At 34.9% G+C, this 10,873-nt stretch overlaps 2 protein-coding genes across 2 annotated transcripts in view; one reads left to right on the top strand and one right to left on the bottom strand.

Moving 5' to 3' along the window:
• Nucleotides 1-15: 15 nt before the first annotated feature.
• On the bottom strand, nucleotides 16-2,398 carry spaca9 (sperm acrosome associated 9). Its single transcript, XM_073839456.1, has 3 exons — nucleotides 2,255-2,398; nucleotides 461-663; nucleotides 16-301 (listed from the first exon to the last, which is right to left on the bottom strand). Exons 1-3 carry the CDS (start codon nucleotides 2,396-2,398, stop codon nucleotides 16-18), a joined length of 633 nt encoding a protein of 210 aa, XP_073695557.1.
• An 877-nt stretch (nucleotides 2,399-3,275) lies between these two features.
• The window catches only part of ak8 (adenylate kinase 8), a 30,680-nt gene continuing 23,082 nt past the window's right edge, over nucleotides 3,276-10,873 (top strand). Inside the window, exons 1-5 of the mRNA XM_073841298.1 lie at nucleotides 3,276-3,359; nucleotides 3,441-3,525; nucleotides 3,872-3,921; nucleotides 4,279-4,389; nucleotides 6,151-6,219. Of these exons, the coding sequence (XP_073697399.1) occupies nucleotides 3,276-3,359; nucleotides 3,441-3,525; nucleotides 3,872-3,921; nucleotides 4,279-4,389; nucleotides 6,151-6,219 (399 nt within the window). The remainder of the gene's footprint in view (nucleotides 3,360-3,440; nucleotides 3,526-3,871; nucleotides 3,922-4,278; nucleotides 4,390-6,150; nucleotides 6,220-10,873) is intronic.

The raw sequence follows: 10,873 nt of genomic DNA, 5'->3' as shown, positions 1-10,873 counted from the left end.
TCAAGAAGAAGTGTTTTATCTCCTTGTATTTCCCGGTGGCTTCCAGGCTGGTTTTCCAGCATGCCAGCCACCTGCGCCTTTTTTATATCTACCCGGGTTGTTACTGGTGTCTTTATCAAGGTCTGCAACCGTCTCCACGTTTTGTGAGGTTTCTATAGCTGTTGGAGTGACACGTTGAGCAGCACCTCCTCTGCTGTAGGTGGTGAGGAGGTCTAGAGCCAGTGGAATCACACTCACAATCCCACCATAGAAATTTCTTGCTTCATCACAGCTCAGCCGGTTGATCTCATTGTGTGGGTAGCTGTGAAATAGGAAAAATAGTAAGTAAGCTATTCTGACTCTTTGAGTCAGGATTGTTACCATGCGATCAATGAACAAAAAAGACTATAGCATCCTTATGCTGAATAATTTAAATATAAATGTAAATAAATATTGCAATTTATTTTCCCTGTCACTTAACTGTGCTCTTAGCTGACTGATGTTGTTGTTTGGGCTGAGGAGCTCCCTGCAAGTATTCAGGCCCTCATTGGAAGTGTTTCTGCTGGACAGCAAAGACTCCAGATGTTTTAAAACACTGTCAAGATCAGAAATAATTTCCAAGAAGAGCGAGAAGATGCGTCTGTCTGTAGAATTGCTGCAGTGGTGGTTCATGTACCGTTGGACCTATAGAGGAACATCATTATTTACTGATAAGGTCATTTAACTTACGATCATAGTGTTACGGTTATTAGTTTGCATTTAGTGCAACTAATAATAATATTATGTGAAACTGATTGTAAGTACACATATATTTTTAATAATGCTTGTATTTAGCTACATTACATAGCTGCTTCTACATTAATAATGCAAAATGTTTCTTAAGCACCATATTAGCATTTAAAAATGATTTATTAGGAATCTTGTGATGTGGAAGACTAAATGGCTGCTGAAAATAGAGCCTTGTCAGGAATTTACAGCCAGGGATGAATTAAAAAGTTATTTTAATAATATTACATTACTGTTTACTGTATTTTTCATCAAATAAAAGCAGCTCTATTGAGCATAAGAGACATTTTTCCAAAAAAATCCTACTATGGCAAGCAATTTTAGCTTAAAATATTCCCAGCCATTACTCATTGTAATGCCATTTTTATTCTAATTTAATTAGAAAGCTCTACAAATAAACCCTTACTAGCAACAATGTCAGTTAGAATGCTCTCTAATTACATTTTTACTAGTTACAAATAACAATTAGAAAGCATTGCTGTTATTTCATACTAGATACATCTGAGTGTGTTGAAAGTTGTAATGCTATATAATGTTATAATGCTACTCTGTGCATTAGCCATCTGTCTAATAAAATGCATAACATATTAAAGTGTCTTTGGGGTTTCCATGTTTTGTACAAAACAAAACTGGAAAATCGAGGGTGTATGACATCATGGGCAGGCAACGCAAGGAGGACATGGTCCATGTCACTAGTTAAAATTGCTCATTTCTCAACATTCTTGGAAACATTTGGGATAATGTAATGCTGCATTCACGCCATGTTGTAATTCTGATATGACAATACGGGACATTCTATTATGAGTCATGTGTTTCTATGGCAACACTATCAACACCAAAGCCCTCACATGCTCCTAGACTTGTAATTACAACTTGTAAAGACAAAATGTTCTGAGAGTTATGACTTGGACCAGTGACAGTTGTACCACACAAGCGCTGCCAGGTTAATTTTGGCACTACATAGGCGCTACTTCTGAATCCAACAACAAGAAAAGCCATGAGTAATTACAAGATAGCGTGAACGCAGCGCAAGTACACAAGTCAGCAAAATATATAACATTGTTCTAGTGGTTTTTGGATATTTTAATCATAGTTTATAAATTTGACTAGAGAGCCTTCTAATTGTAATTGTAACTAGTAAAATGCAATTGTAGAGCTATGTAAAAATTAATGAAACTCAGTGGAATATAACTAGTAAAAATGTTACTAGTGTGAACTGAATTAGAAAGCTCTGTAGGAATTATTGCTAGTAATAATTGAATTAGAGAGCTCTCTAATTGTAATTTTTACTAATAATTTAATTGTAAAGCTCTCTAGTTGAATTGTTGCTAGCAAAAATACAGTGATGACGAGTAACGCTGGGAACGTTTTAGGCTAAAACGGCCTGCCATATATGCCATAACTATTTGAACGGTAGTGTAATTATAAGAATTTTTCACCATAATACTGTAACGTGTAATTACTTTGGAAACTGTGAATAAATCATCACCTGTGTCACGGTGGAGACAGGCTCAGTTTTGTCCCTGGCATGCTCCCTCGAGCGCTCAAGAGCCGTTATAAATATAAACTGTTGCTCTTTGAAACGTTTATACTTCTGCTCAATGGAAAGTAGCTGCTCTCTGACGTCAGTCATCTCAGTTTAAGTATTTACCTGTTTAAAATGGACAGAGCAATGTTAAAGTGCAGAGTAACAATTAACGTTATACTGTTTAGTGATATGATGTAAAGTTAAAGACTACAGCTTGAAAAAAACTTATTGTGGTACATTTCGACTTAAGAAAATGGTATTTGATTAGAAAGATGAACATAAGGTAACATAAGGTCATAACATGATAACAATTAGCATATTCACCTGTATTCGAACTTACCTGTATTAGTACGTATTACAACGGCATATTAAATTCCTGCAGTCTACTGTTTCTTTCTGTTTCATTGAATTAGCGTTGCTCAGCAACAAGAGTATGATACTCGTGCGCCCTCTGGTGGCGGTGATTGTAATGACTGGCTGACCAAGTTACCAATGGCAACATACAGTAACAAACGCATGCGCACAGCAAACTAACAACAACGTTTCAAGCCAAGGTAACATTAAATATATTTTTTTCATATTAACCTTTTTAATCAAGTAACTACGTGGTTTCCGTTACATTCCTCAAATTTCCCTTTTGTTAAAGCAAAGAGTAAAAGGCTGTCAGCTTGCAAGTCAATGCTGCATCTGAAAACCAATGTAACGTTAATTTCTTTATTTGTTCTGTTTGAAGGGTAACGTTAAATCCGAAAACTTAGTTTGTTTACTGGCATTTTGTACTGACTAAAACACGTCTTGTCCTTGCCTCAGAAACATCTTCCTTCAGTTTACACGAGTTCAAGTGCCTTTTCCCGCTTTGTACACGTTTAGACTATTTTAATTGATTTGAAGTTCTCTTTTTGTGAGCTAATTGACATTTTTACAGTTATTTACAGATTTCCAAGTGTTAGGTGAGCTCTCTGTCGTGTGGTTTACTGCAATGATGGATGCGAATGTCCGGCCCCTTAGAATCCCACCTGAGATGGGCATTTATGCAGAGAAACATGACATATTTCACCTGGTCCAGGTATAGACAGTTGACTAGACACTGTTTAAAAAGGTCATGATTTTTAAGACAATTTTAATCAAATAAATGATACATTTGCAGACACTAGTGAGAAATTTGATGGTGGACAAACCAGAGGACCCCATTCAGTACCTGATTAACTTCCTGAAAAGGGACAGCGTTGATGGTAAGATTTAATTTTGTCCCTTTTTCTGTATTTATACAATTGATAAATCCTCATTTTGTTTTATTGATTTTTTAAATTAGGTAGTATCAAGGTAATACATTCTTGTAATAATACATTTCTTACCACACGATGGCGTAGTCGTACATAATATCAAATAAGAATAGTAATGTGAAGTTGGAGGAGCTGTAAATATCCAAATTATTTAACATTGTTCAGAATAAAAGGCAGTTTAACATCTTTATAGAATGATACTAACTGCAACCTGTTTGATATCAGCTAGAAATACATACTAGACTGAATTAACTGTAATGTTGCCTTGCATCAGTAACAAATATATTTATTCCAGTGCCAAGAATCATATTGTTGGGTCCTCCAGCGTCTGGGAAAAGAACCATAGTAAGTGCATCATTTTAAGTGCCAAACTGAGTACTGAGTACTTTTTGTCATTTAAACTTGTTTATGTCTATATTATCTTGGTTATGACTTTTAAAATGTCATCCAGCATTGTTAGTGTTGTGATTCCTCTAAATAACTGCATGTATTTGTTTCTTTGTCCTTAATTTGGTACTTTACATTTTTGACATTTATTTATAAATACACCTGTCATGTCAATCAGAATTACATTTCAATCATATATTCGTCATAGTGACAGTGTTAAGCCTCAATACTGCTTCAGTCATCTGTACAGCCTTACCTGTTTCAGAGTATGTTCATTTCTCTCATTCATGTTGCTTCTCTTTTGTCTTGTCGCAGGCTAAAAAGTTGTGTGAGCACACGCAGGCTATTCACGTAACTTTTAGCGATGTTTTGAAGGATGACAGTGACCTAAGCAGAGCTGCACAGCAGTACCAAGACAAAAAACAGGTGGGGTTTCTCGTTCTTTGTCCTTTCTTTTGAAAACACATATGCTTCTGTAACGTTTGCTATAGATTGTTATGAATAATTTTGCCTTTTCAGGAGGCCTAAAAGAGGGAATAGGGAAGCTTGTGTGTACAACATGTTACTACTTAATTGCAAAGTATCTTCAAGGAAAAGTAGTCTGGAATGCCTTGATCATGATATTCATTTTAGATGTATAAGTAGGAAAGGTAATGTTGTCAGCATTTGCTACACTCTCTGGATGCCGGTAATTGCTGTCTCTGTGGTATTGTAAAGACATAGAACTGATTTTGTCTGAAGTCTGATCATGCAAATGCAATGCAGGCTAGTTAGTCGATAAATCAGGAGAGTTGAATAGAATTAGAAGAAAAGAGAGAGATGTGCTTAGGAAAAGTGCCTCCCAATGGTTTAATTATTCTAATTATCCTCTCACTTAAACTCGCCGTGGCCTTGAGTTTAAAATAGAACGATCCAAAAGATTCCAATTATTATCATTTTCACAAAATTCACAAAGGAGAGTGAGATGAAAGCAGCTGAGGATGTCATAAATAATTAGAGATTCAACAGCATATTTGAATGTATTTGTTTAATAACAATTGGATTGTTTTTAGTGGACAATCATTTGCTGTAGAACAGATATATCCCAGGTACACTAACAGTCAAAAGTTTTTGAACAGTAAGATTTTTAATGTTTTTTAAAGAAGTCTCTTCTGCTCACCCAGCCAGCTTTTATTTGATCCAAAGTACAGCAAAAACTGTAAAATTTTGAAATATTTTTACTATTTCAAATAACAGTTTCTATTTGAATATATTTTAAAATGTAATTTATTCCTGTGATTTCAAAGCTGATTTTTTTGCATAATTACTCCATTCACATGATTCTTCAGAAATCATTCTAATATTCAGATTTGCTGCTCAAAAACTTTATTAAAAATTATTATTATGTTGAAGCTGATTTTTTTTAAGTTTCTTTGATTAATAGAAAGTTCAGAAGAACAGCATTTATCTGAAATAGAAATCTTTTGTAAAATTATAAATGTCTTTATCATCACTTTTGATCAATTTAAAGCATCCTTGATAATAAAAGTATTAATTTCTATAATTTCTTTCCAAAAAATTTAATAATAAATAATTATACTGACTCCAAGCTTTTAAATGGTAGTGTATAATGTTACAAAAGCTTTTTATTTCAGAAAAATGCTGATCTTTGGATCTTTCTATTCATCAAAGAATCCTGAAAAAAATATTCAAACTGTTTTAAATATTGATGATAATAATAATAATATTAAAGTAAATGTTTCTTAAACAGCAAATCAGCATATTAGAATATTTCTGAAGGATCTTGTAACTCAGAAGACTGGAGTAATGATGAAAATTTAGCTTTGATCACAGGAAGAAATTAGATTTAAAAAAATATTCAAATAGAAAGCAGTTATTTTGCTATTTTAAGTAAATTACTATTAATTATTAAGTTGTAATTTTTAATATTTACTTTCTGTGATTTGTTGTATATTTTATGATATGATGTTAGTCTAATCAACACAATATAAGGAGTCAAATTTTTATTTGATTGGTCAGCCATCGGTGCATAACAATTTCAAATGTTTTCAAAAATGTTATTATTAAAATATATCAATATATGAGATCAGATTTAAATAAGTTGACACATTTTTCTTAATTACTCAATTTGAATAAAACATTTACTCTCTCTTTTTTTTAAATTGTTTTTTAATGTTGATCTGATAGAAGATCCCCAAAGACCTCTGGAGCCAGTTGATTCAGCAACGCCTATCAAAACCAGACTGTGTTCGACGGGTAAGGACTTGTTTTTTCAATTACTTTCATTTCTTTTGCATTTAATCTAGAAATATTAACACTAAGCATTTGACTCAACTTGTCTAAAATGTGAAAAAAGAAAGCGAGAGAAACAAATTTTGATTTTGAACTTGCACGCAACCTTCGCGTTTTGAACTGCGTATATTTTTACAAGCGTGATGCCCAAATAATTTGTTGTAGTTTTTCTTTATTTACACTCAACCTTCTATGATAAATAATTAGACATGTGTTTCTCCGCCTCCCTTGAGGACTGCTGAGATGGGTCTCGGGGAATGCAAGACTGCTGGTGAGAGTTCTCTGAGAAAAGCTTTCATCACCAGCAGGCCCCTCACCGGCTGCCAGTTACATGTGATCTCAGTACTAATGCCACTTAAGAGCCTCACCGCTGAGGTGTCCGTTCACGTACACTCTCAGATCTCGCACCCTTTTGATTCCTCCTTTCATCTCTCCATCAAATCACACAATCAATCACAGTCTCCCTGATCGTGTCTTTCTCTGAAGTGTCAGTTTCTTCTGTGCGGCCGCACGGAGGAATATGTAAATCGTCCGACTCCAAACAGCATCGCCTTTTATTCCTCGCTAAATTCCGCAAATGGCTTTACTCAGCCAAGAATCCCATCGCGAAACTTTTTTCACTTGGCATCCTTTAACTTTCACCTTTTAATCTCAGTAGTTTGTGATTAGCGACTGCTTTGAATCTAGTAATGGATGTTTATCCCTTCAGGCAAACTGTCTGATAGTATTTATCAGGTTATTTAATTATTTTCCTTCCCGACTGATCTGCATATGAGCGGAGGATTGAGGTAGAGTTTTTCCTCTGTAGATTTAGACACCTGACAAAGCATCTCTGGCTTACCATGAGGAGCCTTCATCTCATGGTTTCTTGCTTCGCACATGTTTAAATGGGCCAAAGAATGGAATGATTGACATGTCACATCACCACTGCAGCCTAGACAGCTAAGCTTAATTGCTCTGCCACTGATGCCTATGTGTGTGTGTGTGTGTGTGTGTGCTTGTCTACCTGTTTTTCCAAATTAAGCAACAATGAATGTTAATCATGCCTAATCTAGGTCATCTAGTTCATCTCCGCCTGTCACTGCTTCTCAAGCTGTCTTAATTCTTTCTCCCTCGCTCTCTCGTTCTCTCATGAGGCCGCTGTTTGTAAAACTTTAGACTTGTGCTCTTGTGGAAAATGAAGAGAGGGAGCATAGGTAATGAATAGCGATTTAAAGTAAAATGTCAATTTAATGAGTGCCTTTCAGTCCTGGAAAAAAAATTGGACCCTAACGTGAATGAGAAAAAAGAAGGAAGGAAGGAACGAAAGAAAGAAAGAAAGAGAAAGATCATGGGGCGCGTGTCACAGTCATCTGGATCCCTAATGAGGCTTCCAAATAAAGTTATGCTGTTTGAATTTGCATAGTGTCTGTAATTCTATTTTGAGGGAGAAAAGAGGAATCTAAAGGAAAGTTTGCAAATGAAATGATATTGAAACTTTTTGAGAACACACAATGCAGAAAATGTTTTACCTGACATATATATGATTTAGTTGAACAGCTAAAGGCAATCACTACCTTTCGAAAGTTTGAGGTCGGAAAGATTTTAAAAACACAATGGAAACAGTAATGTTGTAAAATATTATTATAACTTAAAAGAACTGTTTTCTGTTTTAATATATTTTAAAATGCAATTTATTCCTGTGATGCAAAGCTGAATTTTCATATGACTTCAGTGTCATATGATCCTTCAGAAATCATTCTAATAATGCATAAACATTAATATTATTAAGTTTAAAACCATTTTGTTGTCTAATATTTTTATGGAAAGCATAATACCTTCTTTTCAGGATTCTATAATGAATTAAGCTATTATGAATTGAACATTGAAAAGAACACCACACTTATTATTACTATTATAATAATATATGTGTGACCCTGGACCACAAAACCAGTCATAAGGGTCAATTTTTCAAAATTGAGATTTATACATAATCTGAAAGCTGAATAAATAAGCTTTCCATTGATGTTTGTTAGGATAGGACAATATTTGGCCAAGATACAACTATTTGAAAATCTGGAATTTAAGGGTGCAAAAAAATAAGAATAAATAAAAAATAAACATATTGAGAAATTTAAAGCCTTTAAAGATGTCCAAGTTTTTAGCAAGCATATAACTAATCAAAAATTAAGATTTGATATATTTACGGTAGGAAATTGACAAATTATCTTCGTGGAACATGATCTTTACTTAATATCTTAATGATTTTTGGCATAAAAGAAAATTTGATCATTTTGACCTATACAATGAATTGTTGGCTATTGCAACAAATATACCCGTGCTACTTACGACTGGTTTTGTGGTCCAGGGTCACATATGTATATTTACTCTGTCATTACATTTAATGCATTCTTGTTGAATATAATTATTAAGTTCTTTAAAAAAAAATATTACTGACCCAAACTTTTGAATGATAATAGACATAGAGTAACTAATTAACTTCAAACAAAATAAATCCATGAGGATTTTGACTTGACGTGTTTTTTTTTCAGTGTTTTGCACTGAACACTGCTTTTAAGACGCCATATCAAATGAATTTCAGTATTTAAAAAATGTTATGAGACTGTTCTGTTCTTTTGCATGTTTTTTTTTTATATTACAAAATAGAGCAAAAAAATCAATTAACCACATAATCTGTAGTTAACACCTAAGTGAACAACTAATTAAGATCTAATTGCAAAAGTCAAGTGGAGTGTTTTGCAGCCGTTCACGCTGCCATGTTGTCGTTCTATTGTGTGGGGGATCTACGTGTCGGGGTCTGTGAGTGACATGTCGGGGCGCCGCTTCTGCTCCCCTGCCTTGCCTGCTGTTGGGCTGGCTGGTGACATCTGCTCCACGCATGTCCCTCCTGTGATAGCTGGCCTCACTGCAGATGTTCCAGTCCTGGGGTCTCTGTCTGAGCCCACTGCTACAGCACCACGGCCTCTTTTGAAGTGGGGATGAAACGGAATGAAACAAGTCGCAGTGGGGCTCTGTGTTCGGATGTATGTGTGTGCAGGAGTTAATGTGTGCAGAGAGCGTGTATGTGTGTACGGAAGTTTGACTGAAGCAAGTTTGGACTCTATCAGTCTCCTCGTCAAACCTCTGAAAGTTTACAGTTGCATATTTGTATATAATCCGCTCTTCACCTGATGTCTGTGTTTTCTGTAATAAATATTAGTTTACCATGCTCTTCTAAAAATGCTACATGTCAATAAACTAAACAGAAAACTCACTGCATTCTTGAAAAGATAGTTCACCTAAAAATGAAAATCCTATCATTTATTACTCACCCTTTGTCGTTTCAAACATGTAAAACCTTTGTTCATCTTCAGAACACAAATTAAAATATTTTTGATAACATCCGAAAGCTTTCTAAACCCTGCATAGACAGTAACACAACCAACACTTTCAGGGCTCAGAAAGGTAAGGTCATTGTTAAAATAATCCATGTGACATTAGTGGTTCAACCATAATGTTATGAAGTTGCGAGAAATACTTTCTGTGCGCATAGAAAACAAAAATAATGTCTTTATTCAACAATATCTTCTCTTCCTTGTCAGTGTTGCGCGTTCACATGAGTACATAAACATGTCTGAAGATTCTCATAGCTTCATAAAATTATGGTTTAACCACTGATGTTTCAACAATGTCATTACTACCTTTCTGGGCGTTAATGTGTCAGTTGTGTTGCTGTCTATGCAGGGTCAGAAAGCTCTTGGATTTTATCCGAAATATCTTCATTTGTGTTCCGAAGATGATTGAAGATCTTACGGTTTGCAATGACATGAGGGTGAGTAATTACTGACAGAATTTTTATTTTGGGGTGAACTATCCCTTTAACAGGGAAAATTTTTGGTTCCTCAAAGAACCTTGAACCATTTTTTCTTAGTGTGAAGACTTTTTAAAAAATCCACAGAACCTTTTGTGTAAAAAAAAGTTTCCATGGATTTTAAAGGTTTCTCATGGAACCATATATGCCAATAAAGAACCTTCATTTTTAAGAGTGTACTGACATTTGTAATTCAGGAGGCTGTAGTTACATACATCTACCCTGTATTTTTCCTATATTGATGGCAGTTAGATTGTGTAGGCTCTCAAGCAATCTGTGAGTCAGGCCCTGCTCATGGGCTTCCCAGCCACAGAGGCAATCAAATGCTTAATGGGAAAGTAAGTGGGAGGAAACTTGCGCGCTGAGATCAGGTGAAGCAAAGGATAGGTTTGCCGTTAAAGATCAAAGCCTGAAAAAACAAAGGCTGATATCAAACAGACACTCGAAACTCGGCAGCAAAAACCCACAGCTCCTCTGATAATACTTAGATCTATAAATGTTTGTTGCATATATTTATTTATTTTAAGATTATTCGCTGCAGTAATAAGTTGGCCCCTAACAAGCACTTTTGGGAGATGGTTCTTTGACTGTTCTTTATTTTACCGCACCATTGCACAGCAAGCCTTGGGATTTAGGAGACTATTAGAGAGGAGGATTTTTTTTATATGGATTTGTAGCTAATGAATGATATGCATGCGGTTTCCTTTCTTCTTATGTTATTTTTATTGCTAAGTGAGAAGTGTGGAAAGGAGCTGGAGAATTAGGCGC

This window comes from Garra rufa, chromosome 5 (genome assembly GCF_049309525.1).
Source record: "Garra rufa chromosome 5, GarRuf1.0, whole genome shotgun sequence".
NCBI lineage: Eukaryota > Metazoa > Chordata > Actinopteri > Cypriniformes > Cyprinidae > Garra > Garra rufa.
The sequence above is the reverse complement of the archived record's forward strand: the minus strand, read 5'-3'. Positions and strand labels throughout refer to the sequence as shown.

What these genes read in the sequence shown, in the direction of transcription:
- spaca9 (XM_073839456.1), bottom strand. Translation starts at nt 2,398, where the DNA reads ATGACTGACGTCAGAGAGCAGCTACTTTCCATTGAGCAGAAGTATAAA. An exon ending in CTGTCTCCACCGTGACACAG is followed by an intron (nt 664 to 2,254) that starts GTGATGATTTAT and finishes GTTCCTCTATAG; the next exon opens with GTCCAACGGTACATGAACCA. An exon ending in ATCAGTCAGCTAAGAGCACA is followed by an intron (nt 302 to 460) that starts GTTAAGTGACAG and finishes CCTATTTCACAG; the next exon opens with CTACCCACACAATGAGATCA.